Source organism: Balaenoptera acutorostrata, chromosome 5 (genome assembly GCF_949987535.1).
Source record: "Balaenoptera acutorostrata chromosome 5, mBalAcu1.1, whole genome shotgun sequence".
Taxonomy (NCBI): Eukaryota; Metazoa; Chordata; class Mammalia; order Artiodactyla; family Balaenopteridae; genus Balaenoptera; species Balaenoptera acutorostrata.
This window is the reverse complement of record NC_080068.1, coordinates 108,014,442-108,038,403: the sequence shown is the minus strand read 5'-3', so window position 1 is coordinate 108,038,403 and position 23,962 is coordinate 108,014,442. Positions and strand designations below refer to the sequence as shown.

The 23,962-nt window shown below is 40.6% G+C and overlaps 1 protein-coding gene across 1 annotated transcript; it reads left to right on the top strand.

Moving 5' to 3' along the window:
• Positions 1–633: 633 nt before the first annotated feature.
• BDH2 (3-hydroxybutyrate dehydrogenase 2) lies at positions 634–23,466 on the top strand. The gene is made up of 10 exons (XM_007190974.3): positions 634–739; positions 4,309–4,400; positions 5,217–5,295; positions 6,850–6,946; positions 8,628–8,736; positions 13,940–14,000; positions 15,203–15,316; positions 19,264–19,322; positions 19,923–20,015; positions 22,270–23,466. Exons 2-10 carry the CDS (start codon positions 4,329–4,331, stop codon positions 22,321–22,323), a joined length of 738 nt encoding a protein of 245 aa, XP_007191036.2. The 5' UTR covers positions 634–739; positions 4,309–4,328; the 3' UTR covers positions 22,324–23,466.
• The last annotated feature ends 496 nt before the right edge of the window (positions 23,467–23,962 follow it).

Here is a 23,962-nt window from a genome sequence, read left to right as displayed (position 1 = left end):
ACAGTCTCGGCTCAGTTACACACCTGATAAAGTGATGAGTTACTAAGCCTCTAGAGAGGGCTCACAGGATCTAGTCCATCCTTTTTGATCTGATATTTCTGTTCTCTTCAGCCAAACCTGATTTTTTGCTCTTACCCGACAATGCACTTTGAAGTTCCCCAGACTCAACCCCCTCAGTGTACTCAGGATGCCTGCATTCTGCCACTAAGTATATATTAGTGTTAGAATAGACTGCGTGTGCCAAAATAACTGTACCTATACCTTAAAAAGCACAAGAGAATTTTTATTTCCCTCCCTCTAAACTATCTAGGTCAGGGTCCGGGAAGGAAGGCTCCAGTATCTTCAATGACCTGGGTTCCTTCTATTTTGTTGCTAACTTCCACATGCAATTCCTGGCTCATTCAATCTTTGAGTGCTCCCAGAGCAGCACATAGTAGGTTCTAATAAAAGAGAAGGACTTAGGTTAAATTAGTGAAGGAAATGATTTCAACATTCTAAGTAAGATGCTTTTCTGCTTTTCACCTTCTACGTAATTGGAGTTAACAGTTCTACCTGAGCTCCACTAGATGGCAGCACATTACATATAAAGTATGTGAATGTGCGAATCATTTTCTAAAAACGAGGAACCTGAACTACAAATCCCAACATGCATTAGGCACCTGACCTGTTTTTGCACAAAGGTCTTAAGTTTGTTGCCCGCGCAGTGATCTGGAGGACGCCATCAACTTGCTGCTCTAAAGTAAGATTTCCCAATATATTTTATTTTATTTAAATAGATTTATTTATTTATTTATTTTTGGCTGCGTTGGGTCTTCGTTGCTGCCCGCGGGCTTTCTCTAGTTGCGGCGAGCGGGGGCTGCTCTTCGTTGCGGTGCGCGGGCTTCTCATTGTGGTGGCCTCTCGTTGCGGAGCACGGGCTCTAGGCGCGCGGGCTTCAATAGTTGTGGTGCGTGGGCTCAGTAGTTGTGGCTCGTGGGCTCTAGAGCGCAGGCTCAGTAGTTGTGGCGCACGGACTTAGTTGCTCCGCGGCATGTGGGATCTTCCCCGACTAGGGCTCGAACCTGTGTCCCCTGCATTGGCAGGCGGATTCTTAACCACTGCGCCACCAGGGAAGCACTCCCGATATATTTTAAATGAAACTTTGGCCGGGGAAAAGGAGAGGTTTTCTTTTCAGATGTTAGTTTTGCACATTACCTTTTTTCAGGATTGAACTTAGCAGTTAGTTCAGGATAAGGATGGGTTTTTAACAAGTTTGAAACTCCCGTAGGTTTTTCAAAATAGCCAAAGGAGAGGATTTTACAGTGGCAAAGTGGACATTGTTTTCCTGGCTCATGAAGAAAGAGTTCCTGAAAATGCTCTGTGTCTCTGCTAATCAAAAATTAACACTTTGAGGGAATTCCCTGGTGGTCCAGTGGTTAGGACTTGGTGCTTTCACTGCTGGGGCCCGGGTTCAATCCCTGGTGGGGGAAATAAGAGCACATAAGGCCTATGGCACGGCAAAAAAAAAACCTTAACACTTTGATTCCAATGTTTAGAGTAAGAAATCCATCATGTCTGGTTTTCACGTTGGATTTATTGAAAGTTGCCTCATTTCACCATTTCAGCCCATGTTTGCACTCATTTTTCCAAACAAATCCGTTTTAATATAATAGTGCAGTTCTATCTAGTAGTAAGACTTTTGTTCAAAAATCTGGTCCCAGAAAATAGGGCGGACAGCTCGGGGGAGGTTTTCATAGTGAGCAAAACGGCTGCCCTGTGCTTCAGCAGTTGTTTAGTAAGTGCTTCTCTGGGTGTCAAAGCCTCCTAGGGAAACATTTGCAATGTGCCTTCACAGTGTCATGGGCCAAAAGTCACTAATCGCAGTAGTGTAAAATAGCAGCTTTTTAATACATCATGCTCAAGATTGGGGGAGGGTAAAGATTACTGGAGTTTCGACTCTTAACCATGTTTTAAGTAAAAACGTATCACTCGTGTAAGAAGAAAAAAAAAGCTGAAAATTCATTGCATCAGAGTAGGTCAGGCATTGTAAAAGCCCAGCTGTCCGTCAATCAGAGACCATCAGTGAAGTCGTAAGCTTCCCTGGAGTAGAGTAAGCTCTTATAAAAACGTGCTGTTAGTCTGGCCCTCCGAGAAGCTGACTCCGAGAGTTAAACACGCACAGGATTTATTAAGGGAAATGCTGGTGCGAGAGAAAATGAGTAGGGAACTAGGTAAGGCTGGGAGAGCCAGCAGACCACGACGGAAGTCTGCCCGCAAGGGAGGGAGCGAGGGACGCTGGGCTGGGCGGTGTGGGCGCATCCTTCACGGCGCGGGAGGGTCCGCAAGGCCGGCGGGAGGAACTCGATGTGTCCCAGAAATGGGCCTGCCTTAGCGTTCGTGCCGCACTCAGGCACTCAGGCACCGGCTGGGAAAGGCCAGGGGGAGGTGGCCTCTGCACAAACTCACCGATGGGTTTCAGAGCACAGTGCCGGCCTCTTGGTCAGTTACCGGGCACCTGTTCCGCAGAGCCGCAGGCCCCTGGCGCCGCATGGGGCTTTAGAACCACAGGGTCTTCTCTTGGACCCGCAATCAGGAGGCCTGGGTTTGAATTCATAGCCGTGAAACACTGGGCAAGCCATGTAATCTCTTTGAAGTGACCAGGCCCTATGTCAACTCTTAAACACTTCCCTCATCCACCCCTGCTCTCCGTCCCTGCTGTTTCTCCGCAGTCTCTGCACCACTGCCGCCACCTCCGAAGGAAACCCCCTGCTCTTGCCTGCTCGCTCCCTCCCCAGGTCTGTTCTCCACTGTGAGCTTTCTAGAATACACATCTAATCATGTCATGCTCTTAAAAACCTCATTGCCCATTGCCCATTGCCCACAGGAGTAACTAGCCCTCAGAAAGGAGAGCTTGCACAAAGGGTGCAGGCTTGAAATCGGGTGAGTGCACATTGGGTACAGCAGAAAGCAAAGTCTGGCTGAAGAGAACAGAGATAAGTTCAAAAAGAAATGACTGGATCATGTGAGCCCTCCAGGCAAGACTAGCTAGCTACCTGTACTCTTTATCAGGCAGGTAATTGAGCAGACTGATTGTGGACGTTATTTTGTGCAAGTGCTGTTTCAGTTAGTTCACTCAACATCCACCCAACTCACGCGCTCACCCCCACCTTTTTACTTTGTAAAGCCTGGAAAACAAACTCAGATTCTTAGCCTCCCCTGCTAGAGCTGGCCAATAAAACACAGGCTGGAATTTCTGAGGAAGGCTTACTCCTTGAATAGAAAGGTGAGGCCTCTGAAAGACTTTTGGCTTTTGCTCCATTCCTTCTTTCTGCCTGGAATGCAGATACGATGTCTTGGGAGAAAGCAGCCATTTTGTGGTTGGTGTGTGGTCAGAGGCACACACTAAGAACAGCAGGGTAAGAGAAGGGACTTGGTTCCTTGCAGACAGCCTCATTTAACCATCATTTGACTCTTCACTACCCCCAACCTCATCACTAGCCATTCCTCTCACCCTGAGATCTACAATCCAAGCACTGACCAAATATCTTCTGCACATCATATTTCCCCTATGTCAGAATTTCTCAGTCCTCCTTTTAAAAATTACTGATTGCGTCTGTTAAAGTGTTACTGCTGAATGCTTAAACTTTAAAACAGGATCAGCAGCATTGTGGGGTAGAATGTTCACATAGCAAAAGAGTCAGGAGACCTGCGTTTGGTTCTGGCTCTGCCGTTGACCAGTTCTATGACCTTGAGCAGGTCAAATCAGTTCCCTCATCTGTAAAATGGGGGTATTGGACATGATCTGATTTTCCAACTCTTTTTTTTCAATGACTCTCTGAGGCCAACTGTGAAATCTTCCCAAGGGACATGGAAAAAACACAGATGATTAATTGTGCAGACCCCAAGAAAAGTTTACAAGAGAGGAAGCAAGAAGCAGCCCCAAGTAGTAAGAACCCATCCAGTGCCATAGCAGTGTGTGCAGGGAGGGCCAGCGGGGAGGGTGGGTGGTAGTGAGGGGATGCTGCTGTATCAGCACCAGAGGCTGACTTCTCCGGGTACTGAAAAAACCTGAACATGGGTCAAAGTCCGATGTCTGTCTGTCACCAGTTATCACTTCAGTGGTTTTTGCTAAATGTTTTTCATATGCAAAGCTAGGTATTTAGAGTAATCATTCTTGGAGAATGATGGGAATATTCTCAAGTGGTAGGAGTATTTGTACAGAGGTGCTGTCGTCAGGTTCTTAAAGGAGTGCATTGAACCGTTCCTTCCAGACATTACTGCACAAGGCCATGTGCTACAGTGTAAGCCATTAAATACACATGTCTATAGATTAAACCACAGGTTCCATTATGGGTCGACTTGATGGGAAGGTCGTCGTCCTGACAGCAGCTGCTCAGGGGATTGGCCGGGCAGCTACCTTAGTAAGTTATTATCTTTTGTTGTTTGCTTACTAACTTTTGAGGTATTGAATTATGTGGGCGGGTTCCATGGGTATTTAATTCTGCTCTTTTTTTTTGTTTTCTTTAGTGCTTCTGTTGTCTTAAGTTACAAAAAAGAAAAGTGGCTACTCCTAACTCCAGGCAGATAAAGGAATGAATACCTCACATGTGACATCACTGATAACCTTTGACCTGAGAAACTTCTCTCTCTGCCTCAGTTCCTCTGCACCGTAATAAATTTACTGCAGGGACCCTACAGAAGTGCCTAGCTTTCTGAAATTATGTCAGTCCAGATATAGGACTCCAGAGTTATGAGACTATCAAGTTACCTTTGCCTTCTAATTTATATCAACTTCTCACACATGAAACCCCCCACCAGAGCTAATAATGCACTGTTATTAGGAGGAAAAGTGTTGATATAACCCATTTTCTCTTACTATTTGGGGTCTACTCACCTGCTCAGAAATAGAATGCATGCTATCAAATCAAAAAATAATAGTATTTTGAGAGGTGTTTAATAACAGAATCCTAGTTTTTTTTTAAAAAAAAACGTTTTATTTGGTATTAAAGGGACAAAGTCGGCTGACAAGCACAATATATGTCACGTTGTTCTAATTAATGATAAAAATAGTAACAGTGGGAAGGATGAGGTGAGACTAGATAGGTTGAAATTCCACCCATTTTATAGGGAAAACAACAGTGAAAATAAGATAAAAGAGAAAGGCTAAATAGCTTTCAGTTCATGAGAGCAGTTTAACCGTGTAAACAAAGGATGTATTTGTGCATTGTGTCTACCAGGCTTTTGCAAGAGAAGGTGCCAAAGTCATAGCCACAGATATCAATGAGTCCAAACTTCAGGAACTGGAAAAGTACCCAGGTAAGCAACTCCGCAGCTTGAATCTGGGATTCAGAGTCTACAAGGGATTATAAAGCATTAGTACTTACATGCTGAAAGAAAATTCCTTAGCTGTTCAGCTCCACTGGCCTTCTTTTTAGAGCCTGATTCTCTGATATCAAATTTGTATTCTGTGAACCTAGAGACAAAAATCTGTACACTTAAATGTAAACAAAGTATTTAAGCTATATACTTAAAATTTTTAATTTATCCAACATGTCGAAGGATTCAGTAGCTAATTACAAAATCATATGTGAACACTTAACAGTTGTTATGTTAACTTTTGATGACAACTGTGACCCCCTCCTCTGAGGGCAGCGCTATCCAAGAGAAACATGATGTGAGCCATATGCATAATTTTAAATTATCTAGTAAAATTTACATTTAAACTTGACATTTAAAATGTTAAAAGAAACAGGTGAAAATTAAGTTTAAGAATATTGGTTTCAATATCATGACCAGAAACCCTAAGAGATTACCCAGATTATTTAGGTGTGTATTACCCCTTACAGCACCACACTGAACCTAACTCCAACACCAGAGGACTTCAGTTTGAGTTACTCTGAAAGAAAGCAGAACAGAGAACTCACCTGGAAATCAACTATTCCAGCAAAATAGAACAGGTTCCATGATCAAACACAAATCATTTCACTGACCTAGTTAACTGCATTAGACTTACACTGAATTATAATTCCTGTAAGTCAAAGTCAAACTGTTGGAATAGAAAAGCATAGAAGAAAAGAAGTCTTTCTGAAACTCAATTTCAGTCTTGTCTTTGTTTATAACCTTTTCTTTCTATATCCAAAAGAGAATAATAAACTATATATTTTTTTTCTTTAAGTATAAAAATAATAACTGCTGCTTTCATTAGAGAATGTTCAGGGGTTTTCCGTAGGTAGTGCAGTATGTATCTCTCAGACCCCATGCCAGATCTCTTATGTCTGGCTTTCAAGTATTTCATCCCCTCTTCTGGCCTCTCATTTCTTCTACTTGTAATTTTGTCCAGAAATAAGTGACGGTACCCTTGGCCAACAGAGTCATTTCTAAAAAATAATAGAATTAACATAAAGGTAAAGTGCGCAAGTAGAAACAATCCCTTATCCACTGCCCCTGCCCTTCCCCTTCACACAGACAGAATTCAGCACTACTGTAGCACTGACTCAACCTCTGGGGGAAAGAACGGGCTAAAATGAGCCAACTCTCAGCTATTACTGCTGGCTTACTGAGAAGCATCTGCTGTAGATCATTCATACTTCATTGTGAAGTCTTTACTCAGAAAAGGCCTGTATCATTCGTTTCAGATAATAGAGAGAGAGAGAGGGAGAAAGAGACATGTTATTGGGTGGTCAAAGTGGGGAGGACTTCAAGATTTTTACTGCGAGTCTTCAGATTGTGAAGACCCTACGAATGGTCAGCAATCCTACAAAGCCCAACTGGACAGATATTGCCGTCTTCACACTTCGAAACAGCTAAATCTTCAAGGCCAACCATTCTCTATAAGTATAGGGAAATAGTGTCCTTTGTTTTATTTTTCAGGTATTCAGACTCGGGTCCTTGATGTCACAAAGAAGAAACAAATTGATCAGTTCGCCAATGACATTGAGAGACTTGATGTTCTCTTTAATGTTGCTGGGTAATTCATAATTTTTTAATTTCACTCTCCTTACAGAAAGCTTTCTGCAACTTTCACTAAAAGAATCTTGATAATATGGCAAAATTATTCACTGTGAACCATAACATATTCCTTGGGGAATATGGCTAGCTTTTGGACAGAATTTTTATTACAAGGAAGACAGCCATAGACATTGACATGAGCTTGGGGCCTAAAGGCAGTTAAGGTCACGCAAGGCAACCAGTACTAACGCTACTGCTCTACCAGGGCTAGTAACAGGCTCATGCCAATGGACTTGTTGCTGTACCAGGACTTAGAAAATAAGAAGAAGAACTGTTTTCCAGTAGAGTGCCTTTAAAATGAAGTATATATACCAGAAGCCAAGTACTCAGTTTATTGAAATGACGATGTTGCCAATTTTTTGGCATATTCTAGTAAGTCCTTTATACCTCCCAAGCTCGGTGTTTCTTACTGGGACAATCAATCCCAGCAAAAGAAGGTTCACATTGTACCTTTATACACGGCACAAAGAGAATGGCTTAATTAAACTTATTAGGGTGGTACCAAGCTTGCTGAACCATGCATGAATGATGAAAAGCTGGACCTGGAGCGGCTACGTGTAGGTACAGCGAGTGCTGGTACCCACTGTCCCTTCTCAGGCATGACAGTAGATGTGAGGAACCAGGAACTCAGTAGATACCTCCCATATCCCACTTTTCTTGTGTAGTGTTACATTTGTACTGCTGCATTGGTAGAAAAATTCTAGAGCCTTCTAATATATTTCTGTGGTTCTTCCCAATCATGATTCAGAGTAAAAAAAAAAAAAAATCTCAGTTTATCCATAGTTTGTCATATGTTACAATGTATGGAAATTAAAGTAACAATTGTGATGATCTAGTTTATAAATAACCTGCTCATTCCTCATATGAGAATATACCCAGAGCCATGAAAAAAACAACTAGCAAAATTAGTTTTTGAGCATCTGTTAAATTTTCAGCAAGGTAAGGGATACAGAAATAGAGCATGTGGTTCTTTCTGTCATTCAGTTGAACTAGAAATACAGTGGTGCATAGGGATCACAGCCGACAATATTTTATAATTAATTATATAATTTTGGTCTAGGGGACAGTGAAATCAGGACTCCAGTGTTTAGAAAGCTTCCTTGAGGAAGTGTGACTTCAAAAAGAGTGAAGGTTATTTTAAAGGTTTTGTCCTGTTCTGCGTTGTTTACTCCGTATGTTAGAACTGTACAGTAGGGGTATTACTTTGCTACCCTGAGATGTTGAGACACTTGTTTTCCTTGCAGTTTTGATTTCCCTTGAGAATGTTAAATCTGTGCCACCTGAGGGCGCTCTTGCTCTTGAAATAGGAGTTAAGACTAGCGTCCTGTTCTCATTTGTTTGTTTTTAATGGCAGTGATGTTTCCTGCGCAGCAGGTATAGAGTTTCTTATGTTTGGTGGCTTCTAACTCCTGCCTTCTTTTAAAAGAAGGATTTTGTCTTCAAATAAATTTTTTTAGCTTATGTCGTTGGGATACTTCCTCACCTAATGTACTAAGTGATATTTTGTTTGAATTGTTAATCTTGCTAAGGGAAAGGACAGTGGTCTAAGCCAATAAATGACAATAAAAAGGATAAGGAAATTGAAGTAGAAATTTTTCTAAATGATCATCTTTTTCCCCATTGTTTAATCACACTTGTAGTTTCGTCCATCATGGAACCATCCTGGACTGTGAGGAAAAAGACTGGGACTTCTCAGTGAATCTCAACATCCGCAGCATGTACCTGATGATCAAGGCGTTTCTTCCCAAAGTAAGGTGACCACCACCTCTAGGATAAGTACCACTGGATAAGTAGGTCTCCATACTGGACATCCAGAGAGGATCCCTCCTCTGAAGAGTGATAATAGCTGACATAATGACTAACCTGTATTGAACACTTATATCAAAGCATTTACTAGAAATTAACTCACTTAACTTTCCACTTCATTCATTCAAGGAATATTAAGCACCACGTGCCAGGCTGCTTTCCAGGTGCAGAAGGCACATCAGAGAACTAAACAAAGTCCTTTCTATAAGGGAGGTCCTATTTTGAGGGGCGAGATACGATAATGTGTAATCAAATAAACTCTAACGTGTGTGGTGGTTATAAGTACAGTGAATTTAAAAGAAGCTAGGTTAGGGAATTCCCTGGCAGTCCAGTGGTTAGGACTTAGCACTTTCACTGCGGTGGCCCAGGTTCAATCCCTGGTTGGGAAACTAAGATCTCACAAGCCGCTCAGCATGGCCAAAAAAAAAAAAAAAAAAAAAGCTATGCTATCAGTGAGGTCTAGCAGGAGGGCCTCATTAATAAGGTGAAATTTTCATAGAGGTCCCGATGAAGTGAGCAAGCTGACCATTCAGGTATCTGGGAAGAGGGTTCCAGGGATTGGAACAGCAAGGGGGCATGTGGGACCAAAGCAGTCCGATGAGGTAGGTACTATCACAGCCACTGTGCAGAAGGATGAAACTGGGAGGTTAGATAACTCGCCCAAGGTCATATAACTAGCAAGTGGTTAGAGCCAGGATTTGAACCCTTGAAGTTGGGCCCCTTCTTGAATGTCAGCATCTAGGCCCCCCCATCTCAAGGTGGATGTACCCCATTGCTTTTCTGTACCCCGAGTATTCTCCTTGCACTCCTGCTTTTAGCTGAGCCACAGAGGTACCAGAGAGGTGAGAGACAGCGTGTGCTAAGGAGACAGTATTCCTCCTGAGTCTGCTACCCTTGAATTTGCCAGCCTTCACACAACTCCTGACTGTTTTTCATTTTATTTTACAAACAAGCATTAAGTGCCTTTTGATGGAAAGCACCACACTAGGTTCTCTGGGGGAAGGGGGGTATAAGTATGAAAAACATTGACTTCAAATGAACTTATAAGCCAGTAGTAGCAGACAACACAGGCTCAGACAATGAACGAGGTTGACTTTGTACAGAACCAGCTCAGTTCAAGGTTGTAAGTTGAACCCTAGTGAAATGCAGAAGAGCCATGCTTCTCTTCCATTCCAGCTGGATTAGATAACTGACATACTGAATGCTGCCCAACCCAGGGCAGGAGAAGAGTTTTTTGATGGCAAGGCAGGGCAGATACTTTGCTCTGGACATTCAGCCTAATGTCAAGAAGGATGCAGATGAATGCTAAAAGGAAAATTAGAGAAATTGACCTAGTAACTAAAAAAAAACTAAATTTTTTTTTAATCTACTTGTTTAGCCCCTAGAAGGAATCTTTGGGTTGGCTCATGGAATGTTGAACTAGTAAATTTTTAAAAAATATAAATTGCCTTTTTTTTGCTTATTTGGAGTTCATGAGAATCTGTTATTTGGAACTTAAATGTATTTTTTGAAGACTAATCCTTAGCATAGGATATGAGGAAAAGCAGAGGCTGTGGTAAAAGAGGAAAGCTCAGGTCAAATGAATAAGACTTACACATACATGAGACTCATTTGTAGTACTGAATGCTTGACAAATATCAGGGAAGGACATAGGTGTGAGATACAGTGGAGCTGAAATTTAAACTTGTTGAGTGTTAACTTTTAAAATATCAAACATTAACTTGCAAATTAGTGAGTTTGTCTATGATTTAAAGCATCTTAACAATAATCCATATGAGCCAATGAAACTCATCTGTAAGAAATCCTAAGAGTTATTAATGACTGGGATGGGGAGTCAGAATGAGTTGGTGCCACCTGTTAAAGTGACCCTAACCGACCTCACCTGGGATTCTGGAATCTGGCTTTGGAAGACCTTGGGAACAGCCTGAGCTCTGCCCCTAAGTTCGCCACAGGACCTGGGAGATGGCACCTGTGCTCTCTCGGTGTTTATTTCTTCTATTTAAAATGAGGGTGATACATTACACAATCCTTTCCAGCCCTAATTATGTTCATTAACCATGACGCACATATACCAGATAGAACTTTCCAGGGGAAGCCAGGATTTAGAGTCTAGGCAGATTTGAAAGGTCAGATGGTCAAACCATAGGAACACTTGTAGGAAATTTTTGTTCATGGATAAGCAGAAAACCATTCCAAGACTGGAAGAGTAGTCAGAAGGCAGAGAACAAATTAAAAATACTGTGAAAAGAGGTCAGTGTAGAATCCAAGGTCCACCGGAAGAGAGGATCCATTACAACAAGGGTTCGGGGAGGTCTTGGATATTTGGGTGTTCTCCTCCTTTGCTGTATCTTAGAAGAGTCTCTCGCACGTAGAGCTGCTTAGCAAACATTTGCTGGATGAAGAAATGAATCTAGGTTGTCAGTCCAGGTGGAGGTCAGGCATGGAATCACTGAAGACCCAAGAAGCCAAGGTCTGCCAGGTTTAGGAGCTGGGCTCTGGTCAGTGGGGGCAGAAGAGCTGCGTCACAGTAGGACTAACTAGATGCAGCTAGAGGGAATCTTCAGAGCTCTTTGAAGCATCTGCCTGAGCTTCTGGGAGATCAATCTTAGACAGCATTACTACATCCAGGCACTTCACTTTATTGTTGTACCTGCCAGAGAGGGCTGTTGCATGCAGAGCCAAGAAGAGCATTCACACCATGACAGCAGGTGCTGAGCTGGTGTTGTGAAGGCAGCACAGAAGGACGCAAGGACTGTGGGCTCTAGAATCAGCAGCTAGACCTGGGCTGAATGGACAGTCCAAGTGTTAGGGGGCAGCACCAGCACCTCCCAGGTGACTGTTTTCTAAAGTTCTGCCTGAGGATTTTATTGCATTTCAGAAGATCGGAGACTGAACTTATTTAATAGCCCATCTTTATATATTAAATTGGGCTACATGTATTCCATATGTATTAAAAATGGGTTGTATATATTATCAATTATACCTCAGTGAAACTGGGAAAATAAATTAATTAAAATGGGTTATGTTATTTGCTAAACTGGATAAGAAAGAATAATTTTAAGGCTTAGCTTTAAACACTGTTATGTTTTACTAATTTTCCTGGTCTTTTTTTATGAGGACCCCATTTCATTATGATCCTCTTTATTATATAGACAAACAGGTTGGGTTCAATATTTTCTTTCCCTGCCATCTTCTGGATTTCACTGGGTCACCTCAGCCTCTCCTTTTATCCTTTTAATCCATTCAACATAATACCTTAGGGTTGTTTTAGACTTTCTGCTCTTAGGTACCATTAGTAGCTAAGTATCAAAACAGAAAGTAAGAATACTATAAGGAAAAATAGAATCTTGGCAAACTCATCCCTGGATCATCCAGTTATTCACCTTCTCCATTCCTACACCTCCTTGAAAGCTGCTGGATAAACTCACCCCAGCAGAAGTGATTTTTTTCTTGGACCCTTTACACTGCCTACTGAGACTCCTCCCTCTTAGAAGCTCTTTCTTTACTTGATTTTCATGACAGAGCATATCCTGGTTCTCCTTCCTCTGTTCTCCATCTCCCCCAGCACTTACTTCAACTCTTCACCACCTCCTCCTTGTTCTTTATGGTCATCCCCGCAGCCTCTGATTTCAGTAAGTTAGTGCCCACGAGGCAGGAATTCTCTCCAACTCTTGCTTCTTCCCCCGAAACATTGATGGGTGGATACCCATGCCCTTGCATATACCTATATCATCTTGAAAACATACATACATCTTTTAATTAAATATAAGTTCATCCGAAAACATTTTTTAATTCATAGCAGCTTTTTTCAGTGATATATTTGTTTAGGTCTGGGGCAGAGCTCAGCAATCTGCACTTTAGCCTAGCACCTCAAGAGGTTTTGATTCCCTGAAATGTATTGACTAGCTGCTGTGTACCCTGTCTAGGAGGGCAGAACAGCCACAGACCCTCCTCTTAAGACTTTCACACTTTCCGTGCGGGATTCTGAAGGACGTATTCTTAGGAAACGCTGCCCTAGACGGGGAGTGGCCCTCACTGCATGTAACCATGTACCAAGTCCTGCTCATGTACCTCAGCTGTCTCCGCCCCTGTTACCCACAGACATTTCTGCTCTCTGCTTTCATTACTCCTTTTCTGAATCCCTGCATCGGCTTCCAGTGCTCTCCTCTACAAGATGCCAGAGTAATCTGTAATCTTCAAACCTGAACATGCCACTCCCCCTCTGCATTAAACCCCTCATTGTCTCCACCGAATTGCCTTCAGGGTAAAGCCAAAATTCCTAAATTTAGCCCCGCTGGCCTCTGCAGCTTTATTCCTCCCACATTCTGTCTTCCAGCCAGACCCATCCCTTCTTCCCACTTCCGTGGGAAGAAAATACCCTTCTCTTTTATTTTTCTGATTAACGCTCTAGCTTTCAAAACATCAGCCCTCCTCTGAGTGCCCTGCAGCCTGGTCCCTTCTTTCCACGTCCGCCCCCTCCCCAGTGACAGTCTTTCCTGTTGCTGGATGCAGGTTATATCAGCCACTTCAATCAGACTGGCAGCTCTATAGGCAGGCAGAGACTGAGTCATTTCTCTTTGAATCTCCTGGACCTACCACTGTACCTGACCACAGTAGGTATTCAACTATATGTTGAATATGTGATGAATGGAGACAGAGTTTTCCATCAGGAACATATAGTAACATTAACGTTCTTTAGCCTTTCATTCAGCTCAGAGTTCCTTCTTGGTCTTGCTGATGCTTTTGTGCCACAGGAAGGCAGTAAACCCCTGGGAAATGTTCCTGCCAATGTGTACACAAGCCATCAATTCCCAGCAATGATTGGGTGAGACCATTAAGACTGCTTAACAGGGAATTCCCTGGTGGTCCAGTGGTTGGGACTCTGATTTTACTGCCAAAGGCCCGGGTTCAATCCCTGGTCAAGGAACTAAGATCTCACAAGCTGCGTAGCATGACCAGAAAAAGAAAAAATAAAATAAAATCCGTTAAAAAAAAAAAAAGACTGCTTAACATGCTTAACAGTGCTTAATGTTAATAGCTAATGAGATGGTCCTGCAAACCATAAGTAAATGCACATCTTTTAAAGAGGTAGTATTTTTAGCCTGCAGAATAGCATCTTTTTTTGGTCTTGGTTTTGTTTTGGCAGATGCTTGCTCAGAAATCTGGCAACATTATCAACATGTCCTCTGTGGCATCGAGCATCAAAGGTAGGTGTGTCTTCCTCTGGGCATGATGACACATGTACTCACACACCTTCAAGAGCTAAGGGTTTGGGGAACAAGCATAGCAGAGATCATAAAACCCACACATAACTTCAAAACTGCTTTTTTTTAAAATTGCTCTAAAGTTTCTTAAGTACCAGTCCTTTTGCCTTAGATGTGAACCAGTCATAAAGTTAAATACAAGTTGGTTTGCTTTGCTCTCCCTTTTATTCCTTCTAATGTATATGGAAATGAAGATCAAACTGGGAGAAGGAAACATTTATACATTTAATTAATCAAAAAAGATGTATTAAACACCCACTAGATGTCCCTGACCCCAAAGAATTCACAGTCTAAAAGGGGGAGAGAGTCAGGCAAATGCACGTCTTCTGCAGTGTGATAGGATTATAACAGAGCTTTGTACAAAGTGCTGTTACAATAGCAGGGACATAACTCTGCCTGTGGATTGGGGGAGTGCTTCACAAAGACATTTGATCCAGCCCTAAATGAGAAGTCAAGTTGAAGGGCCAGATTGCAGTGCAAAAGTGGAGATGATGGACAATGTCACAGTCTGGCACAGATGGATTTCGAGTTGAAAATGACGTAGTTACTGCTGAGATAACATTCCTTCTCTTAGCAAGGATGTACACAGTAAGCCTGCACAGGAGAGGAATGCAAAGAAATGCCTAAGCCTCTGGGTTTGTTTGGGTTGTGTTTTGTTTTGCTTTGCTTTACCCTAAATTTCTTTTTTCTACCAACTGATGATGAAAAACTAAAGCCACTGCTGTCACTTAGGTGCAGCATCTCAACACCGAAGTCTCAACTGAATTGTGCCAATAATGATATTATTTTCCCAGATTCAGAAACTAGCTCTATTAAAGGAGAAAATCTGATACCGATTTTTAGAAAGGGTGCAGGGACTTCCCTGGTGGTCCAATGGTTAAGACTTCGCCTTCCAGTGCAGGGGGTGCGGGTTCGATCCCTGGTCGGGGAGCTCAGATCCCACATGCCTGGAGGCCAAACAACCAAAACACAAAACAGAAGCAATATTGTAACAAATTCAATAAAGACTCTTTAAAATGGTCCACATCAAAAAAAAAAATCTTAAAAATGGTGAAGTGTGAGGAAGCATGACAATGGTCTCCTGCTTCCTAAAGTTGACTGTGTTTTTTTATTCCTTCAACGGTTGAACTTCCCTTCATTCTCAGGAGTTGTGAACAGGTGTGTGTACAGCACAACCAAGGCGGCTGTGATTGGTCTCACAAAGTCTGTTGCTGCAGACTTCATCCAGCAGGGTATCCGGTGCAACTGTGTGTGTCCAGGTGAGTTGGGCACTGTGGGACTATGAACTTGTCCTTTCTGACCTCCTGGCTGCCACTGTGAAAAGTATCTATGTAAGCTTGTTTACCACATGTTGTATTGTCATTGGGAAAAGCTCCAAAGAAGAAGGAGTCCAGGCTTATTAAGATAACAGTCCAACGGTAAGTTGGGAAAGAGATCCTAAGTCATGAGGAATAACCCACAGATGTGTTAAAAGACAAAATTCAGCCAAGTAAATTTGAAGATCTAATTGGCTTTATTCAACGATTCATGAATCAAGTGGCATCCCATCTAGCAGCTAGAAGGATGCTCCAAGGAGTCATATACAAAAATGGAAGGTTTTCATAGAAAGAAGGGTGGGGCAAGGAGGTCATTGGCAAAAGAAAAGAAAAGGTTATTCTGGGCTGGGACTTCTTTTTTAAGGGGGAGGGGATGGCACAGGTTTTATACTACAGGTTGCCTCTTCTTCCTCTAGGGGGATAGAGAGGGGCCACAGGGGCCCAATTACCTCATTGGTGCTGACCGGAAAATTCCAGACTGGTTGATTAAGATTACATTTCTGGTAAAGGTTGAAACTGCAATTAGGTTAGGCATTAAGTGTAGGTTTTGTATCATGGGCTTTAGCACAAGTGATGCCATTTTGATTTAACAGATGCAAAAGGTTTAAATGCTACTTGTGTGGATGGGGACAATTCCAAACCCTGTGGTTGAGAGACATAACTGGCCAGAGCTTGGTGTTTTGGAAGCAAGCCCAGGATGGCCTCGTCAGGGGAAAGTTGAAACGTAGACCATGCTCACAGGACAGCAGGAAGAAAGAGGAGCCTCCCAGACACAGGGAGACACTGAGTCATGTCCATCACCTGGGGCGGCCCATAAACAAAAAGGAGGGATTAATACCTTCCTTTATGCTGTAAACAGGGGGTCAGCAAACTGTGACCTGCAGGCCACATCCGGCCTCCCACCTGTTTTGTAAACACAGTTTTATTGGAGTACATCCACACCCAGTTTGCTTTTATATTGGTTAAGTTTGCTTTCATGCTAGTCAGAGTTGAGTAGTTATAACAGACCAAATGGTTCTCAAAGCTAAAAATATTTCCTGTCTGGCTTTTGACCAAAAAGTATTCTGGCCCCTCATATAAAGGAAAGGAGAAAAGCAGAACTTATTATGAGTAGAAAGGACATTTATGTTTACACTATACTGTAGTCTATTAAGTGTGCAATAGCATTGTGTCTAAAAAAACAATGTACATACCTTAATTCAAAAATATTTTATTGCTAAAAAATGCTGACCATCATCTGAGCCTTCAGGGAGCCATAATCCTTTCGCAGAAGTCACATCAAAGATCACTGATCACAGATCCCCATAACAAATATACTAATAATGAAAAAGTTTGAAATATTGTGAGAATTACCAAATGTGACACAGAGACATGAAGTGAGCAAATAAATGCTGTTGGAAAAATGGTGCCGATAGACTTGCTCGAAGAAGCATTGCACAGCCCTGAAATCTGTAAAACAAATGTGAAGCTCAGCAAGGTAAAGTAGAGTAAAATGAGGTCTGCCTAAGAAGAATGATCAACTTCCTCTCTGAAAAGAAATTCAGTACTGCATGTCCAGCATCAAGGTTTCTCTTAGTAGTTCACAACCGGTATTGTGGGTTTGGGGAGGAGAAGCAATTCACAGTTACCTGTGGGACCTTTCAAAACCTGAGGGGCATGCTGGCATTTGGAGAAGGAGTTGATGGGGAACACTGTGTGTAGTTTGAAAAGCGCCACTGGAAATTCTGATGTAATTCATCATGGTCTCCCCTCAGGTTGAAAACCACTGACCTATTAAAGGGGGACGCTACTAAATAACCTTCAAGGGACAGAATTTCCATGATTGAGGTGTTCTGTTTAATTTTTCTTGGACTAGAAAGGTAAACATAGGTCACACCAAGAAAGAGGAGGTTACAGGAGAGAGAGTTTCACTGGGTTTTAACATACACATTGGTGATACTTGAGTCTAGCTATTCTTGGTGCCATTTTCCCAGTGGAATAAATGGCAAAATGATTTGGAACATGTGGTTGTTTTGAAGCTGGACTTTTCAGAAGATTGGAAAATATATTCTCCCACTCTCTGGAACAAGGAACTAGCTGTGACTCACTGAGCCAGTCACAGAAGAAAATGTGACAAGGAATGAGTGTGTCTGGGATGGTGCTGATAGTATGGTCACAACACTTCAACACCAGCCTGGTGTGGACAGTGGCATGGTGTGTCAGTCTGTGCCAGGGACACAGCAGAGTCAGGTGACAGTGGAATTAAGTGCGAGGCATAGGCTTGCTACACAGTTTTCATGTAACAGTCATTAATACCGGCCATATGTAAGATGCGGTGAGCATTTGCCTCAGAGGGAGGAAGCTGTTAAAGATTTAAGGATTTTGAGGAGGGCGTTAAGTGAATGCTTAAGGTGCCTTGAACACACTGTTGGTAGAATCGTGGACTTTAAGGAGGCTATTGATGAGGCAAGGGAGGAAAATATCACCAGAAATTGGATACAAAGAGATTTTTGCTTTGTGGTTTAAGAAATTTCATCAACACTATTGCCTGCGGTAACTGTGGAGGGTAGAAAACATTCCTGATGAACCAGGTGATGTAGTCAAGGCAACTCCCACCCGGCCTGTTGAAAGTGCCGCCTACTTACAGTGAAATGTGAGAGCACAGAGACAAGCTAAGGAAAGGGCTGTTAAACAAAAAGGAGCCAGGATTTGCAGATTTCGAAGATTCCCAGTCTCTCCAGAGAAATGGCAAATGATAATAAAATTAAGAAATGGTTTCCGAGGCGGGGAGGATAATAAATTGGGAGATGGGGACTGACATATACACACTACTATATATAAAATAGATAACTAATAAGGACCTACTGTATAGCACAGGGAAATCTACTCAATACTCTGTAATGGCCTATATGGGATAGGAATCTGAAAAAGAGTAGATATATGTATATGTGTAAAGACTTACTTCGCTGTACACCTGAAACTAACACAACATTGTAAATCAACTATACCCCAATAAAAAATTTTTTAAAAAAAGAAAGAAATGATTTCCAAGCAAACATCAAATCTATGACACGCCCAGGAGCATGGTCTAAGGATGGAGCTGAGAGTATGACTGTGAAATCACTTGCTATGACCTTAGGTCTCCGGGAGTACGGTCAGCAGAAGAAAGCCCTCAGAAGAGAATTTGCAGATCACAGAAGTTAACAGAAATGTATGGGAAATTGCTCTGTAAGGAATGTGAACTAAGTGGGATTTAAAAAATTTTAGTGTCATTATTATTTTTCTTGTTTTTAAGTAAAATAAAGTTATATTTTTTTGATGAGAAATATGAAACAACGGTTAAAACAGGAATTTAAAACCAATGAAAAGAGGCAAGATAATGAGGAAAATTAAGAGCCACCTAAGTTATTGAGGACTATGATGGGCGTGGAGTTGTCCCTGAGAATCCCCCCCAGAGTGAACCTGACGGCAGAGAATGTTTTTGAGATCATTAGGTAGTCTGGGTCCTTATACTGATATAGTGCTTGTATGATTTTATCTATAATACATCTCAGGGTTGTTGCAAGGATTAACTGAGATAATACCTATAACAGTGCTTAAGATCCATAAAGTATCATGTCAAGGTGATGTGACTAAAGGATGTCCTGGGAATGCTGGGTGTCATTTTTTGCCTAATATACTACTTCACAAAGAAGTATAGTCTGTGTTTTTGAAAATCATAGAAATTTATTAAAGAATTTATGAGCCTATTAAATAAAAAGCAGGCAGGTAGAGGTGAAATAGTCACTCCAAGTCATGGAGAAGGCTTTCACTGATCGTTGTATCATATGGAAAGGAAGTTTAAAATTTAATCATCAATTTCTTTTTCAGTCTAAGTAAGTAACCAAGCTGAATGCCCTCCTTTGATTTAGGAACGGTTGATACCCCATCTCTGCAGGAAAGAATACAAGCCAGACCAAATCCTGAAGAGGTATATCTGCTATTTTAAATGTGTTTAAATCCTCTGGTTAAAAAAAAAAAAAAAAAAAAATGCCCCTTCCTTACCTAGAGTAGACAAATTCATAGAGACAGAAAGTAGAAGGGTGGTTGCCAGGGGCTGGGGGAGAGGGAGTGGGGAGTTATTGTTTAATGGGTATAGAGTTTCAGTTTTTCGAGATGAAAAGAATTGTGGAGATTTGTTGCACAATAATATGAATGGACCTAACACTGCTGAACTGTACACTTCAAATTGGTTAAGATGGTAAATTTTATATTATGTGCATTTTACCACATTTTCAAAAAATATGAAAATGCCCTCTTCTTTAATATTATCTTTCTGGTCTGTCACAGTCTCTGTAGGTTTTAGTATAAAACAAATAGTTTGAGTAGATTGGGAGTCACCATAGTCCTGTTTGGTCCACAATTAATGATATTAATGACATTCTCCTGTATCTTATATCATGTATAATTAATCAAGGCAACAAGCCAGTGGTACCTTCGTAGATTCCTCTTGCCTTTGACCTTCTGAAGGTGTTGCAGGTGAGTTACTTCAGCTCACATCACTGATGTCCGGTATGGTTTCCGGTTACAGGCACTGAGCGATTTCCTAAAGAGACAGAAAACAGGAAGATTTGCAACTGCAGAAGAAATAGCCCTGCTCTGCGTGTACCTGGCCTCTGATGAAGTAAGCACTGTTCTTCCCAGGGGGTTCATTATCCTCAATCACATTTGGCCACAACTTGCTCATCAAAACAGTATGATTTAGGGAGTGATGGCATGTAGGTGCTAAGATGCTGCTTTTACAAGGTAGGAATGAGTTCTGATTTAATTTGCTCATAGAAAGGCCACTTTGATCTGAGCCACCAACTCTTCCTCATTCAACTTTACATGTCACTGAATCTGATAGCAAATGAAGTGGTGGAGGATTGAAAAAAATTAAATTGCTCAATTTTATAATTACTTTCAAAAATTACAATTTGGGAAACCATTTGTAAATTTGATTTGTAAATCAAACCAGTGAACCTCCAAAATTATGAGAGCTTCAGGTGAAGTGGGGAAAGGGTTAACCAGATTTGCGTTCAGGAGACACAGAATTAGCATCTGGTGTTTTCAGTTTTACTGGTGACTTGTTTAGAACAATACCAGTACCTCTTTTTTTTCCCTATGAATTTTTACCTATTTATCATCATGTATGGAAATTCCTAATTCTGTCTCTTTCCACTTTGCACCTATTTAGTAATCAGTTTTTTCCTTAATGGCTACTGTATATTTTTTAATGGCAAACAGCTGTGGAAGCAGAAACTCTTTCATAAGAAATATTTCTTACAAGGTATAAAGCACAAGGACATCCCCTCTGTTTTATGTCTGTGACTAGTACACGAGCAGGGAACTAACTGTAAGAGAGAAGAGAGAAGGAAAGGGGACTAGGCGGGAGTGAGGAGGTGTGTTACTGATCACTTAGCTCCTCTTCAGTGTAACTTGGTGCACACCAGGTGGTGGTGAATGTGACAGATACAGAGGTTGAAATGTTTTAGTGACAGAGCAGTTACTACTTCTCAGAACTATTAACAACAGTTGTTCATAGCTGAGGAAATGACTAGGCAGATTATGAATGACTGAGTACATTAACCTTTCTGATTTCTTTGAATCTGTATCTTCACAAGAGCTCATTTGATTTGTGGGTACTGCTGATAAGCTAAATGGCCCTGGTTTAGCCAGAGCTTAGGTTACCAAATATTAGAGAATGTTCTGGCTTGAAATGTGCAACAAAAGGACCTTTGTCCTTTTAAAAAGATCCAGAAGAGTCCATATGTAAAACAGAAAGCTTGCCTTCTTAAAAAAACTTGGAGAAATTGGGGTTGTTTCTTGGTAGAGTGTCCAGTAACCCCCTAGTTTATCTACTTTATATGATCAGTCTTCATATATTGAATTTTATTTTTTTTAATTTTTATTGGACTATAGTTGATTTACAATGTTGTGTTAGTTTCAGGTGTACAGCAAAGTGAATCAGTTATACGTATACATATATCCACTCTTTTTTAGATTCTTTTCCCATATAGGCCATTACAGAGTATTGAGTAGAGTTCCCTGTGCTATACAATATATATTGAACTTTAAAACACTCTGTACTCCTGTTATGATGTCTTTCCTTCCAGCCTCTTCCATTGTCGCAGGCTTTAGGTGAATTTAAAACTAGGAACACAAATTTGAGTCTATTATCCATGTTTAAGTTAAAACATTTTTAAACCTCTACCACAAGAATCACTTCAGCTTTCTTTGGAAAATGAAAAATTCTATGGGGAAAAAAATCAGTAATTTTTAAACTCCTTTAGTTTTGTACAGATTTGTATGTCTGAAGCTAGTATAGAATTTTTTTTTGGTTAATAGATTATAATAATTATTACTCATATAAATTTTAAAAAGACATTTAGTGTGCTTCCGTTCCTGGAATTACCCATGTATATTGATTAACTAAATATACATCTTTTTAAAAAAATTCTGATTGGTAATTGACATTACCACTTTGTTACTGACACACTTGATTATGTTCAAAGGTTTATCAGTGGCATAAAACTCAGCTAGTTAGAATACTTCTGAGTTTCAAAATGAAAATGTGCTGTTTTCGCCTATACTTTATCCTAATTCGGGGAATGGCTCTATATCACAAAATTTCTTAATTTTCTGATTCTGAGTCCAGACACTCTTAGAATGATGTGACATGTGCTCAAACACCAGCCAGAGGCCAGTCAGATCCAGATCACAAGAACACTCAGCAGTTTTAAATCATCTGAAATTTAATTCAGATTTTCCTAATTTCTAGTTGTTAAAAGTGTGGTTTGCTGGTACTATGAGGATAAACTGTCTAGCTATCTCAGTCAGGAAAACTGAAGAAACACAACCTGGTTAATTGTTCTATCTCCTTGTGTTTATCACTGCAGTCTGCCTATGTAACAGGTAATCCTATTATCATCGATGGAGGCTGGAGCTTGTGATTTCAGGATCTCCTTGCTGGGAAGGCAGGCCGTTCCTGTCTACAGTGAACCTGCTTATGAAGAAAACTCACCCATCCTCTCTTTCCTATTAATGGCATATTAATGAAAACAAGACCTTTTTGATGATGTCATTGTTCACAAGAGTCTGATCCTTTAAATATATTCATCTCTTTCTAATCTCTTCTGAAATCATTGTAGATAGGTGAGATAATGAACTCACTGCAAAAAGAACATTTTAAGAATAAATCTCAATTTCTAAGTATATAAAATTAAAATGTGAATATGAAGAAAAAAGGAAGTTTTTTTTTTTTAAGAAAAAAGCTATTCATTTCTATTTTACTTCTGTTTTGCAGTATTCAAATATTTTTGTACGATTCTGCATTGGTCTGTATGTGGGTACTAATTTTAAAATTTTACACGGTTATAAGTGAACACCAAAGGTATAAAGGAGTTTGGCTTCAGTAACTTACACTTAAAGGAGTTTAGGTTCAGGACTATATATTGGTGATCTGTTATGTAAAAGAAAAATAATCATCAGATGTTTATACTTAATGGATGTCATCACTTATAAGTACTTGTTTTTAGTCTAACTAAAAAGTCTTTATTAAAATAAGCAATATTTGACATGGACATAAGAAACATATAGTTAACTACCTTACAGTATTGTCAGTTTGAAGAATATTTTTTAGATTAAGTATAGATTTCCTCACCAAATTCTGAGATAACAGACAAGAGAACATGAAACTTAGCAATAGTCTCTGGATGAAAAATCAGAAATAAATCATGTAACAGGAAACAAATAAAATTAAAGAAAATAAAAGTTTCAATAAGAAATTTAAATTCATGGAAAATAATTCCATAACAGATTACTAGGGAGAAGTTTTTTCTTGTTCTTTTAGTTTCAGGGTTTTATGTTTGTGTTTTATTTGTTGTTACCTCAAAAGACCAAATGGTATGATGCACATGTAGATACTCAGAAAATGAGCAGTTAATCTTTCATCTTAGAACTGTAACATTAAAAAGGAAAATTTTGAAATGGACAATGAAAGTTCAAAATTTTATCTATGAGGAAGAACATGCAGTTGATGAAGGTAAGTTAAAACCGACAGCAAAAAATAAAATAAAATAAAATCTGACAGCAAAGGATATTTTGACTAACATTCCTGAAGAGTCCATTGATTTTAAGATTTGCTTTAGGGTTCTGGACCAGGTATTCCACTACTGGACCACATGTAGCTTGGTTGGTTACCTAGAACCTAAGTCATCCAATTTCTCTTCCATTTTAGTTTTTTGCTTTGTAAAATTAGGGAGTTGGGCCAAATGACTTGGGTTTCTTTTGATGTATCATTATCAAAATGCTGTAACTTCTTATCAAGTGAAGTAATGAACACTGAAGCTTTTAAGCTTTTATGAAGTACTTCATGCTCTGAGCCATTATACATGTATATGTAAGCTATGAAAAAATGAATTCTAAATAAACACATGATGGGACTTCCCTGGTGGTCCAGTGGTTGAGACTCGGCACTCGCAATGCAGTGGGCCCGGGTTTGATTCCTGGTCAGGGAACTAGATCCTGCGTGCCGCAACTAAAGATCCCACGTGTCACAAGGAAGATGGACGATCTCTCATGCAGCAACCA

Coding starts and splice junctions, on each gene's coding strand:
- BDH2 (XM_007190974.3), top strand. CDS start 4,329: ATGGGTCGACTTGATGGGAAGGTCGTCGTCCTGACAGCAGCTGCTCAG. Junction 4,401..5,216: donor TTGGCCGGGCAGCTACCTTA/GTAAGTTATTAT, acceptor TGTGTCTACCAG/GCTTTTGCAAGAGAAGGTGC. Junction 6,947..8,627: donor GTTCTCTTTAATGTTGCTGG/GTAATTCATAAT, acceptor TCACACTTGTAG/TTTCGTCCATCATGGAACCA.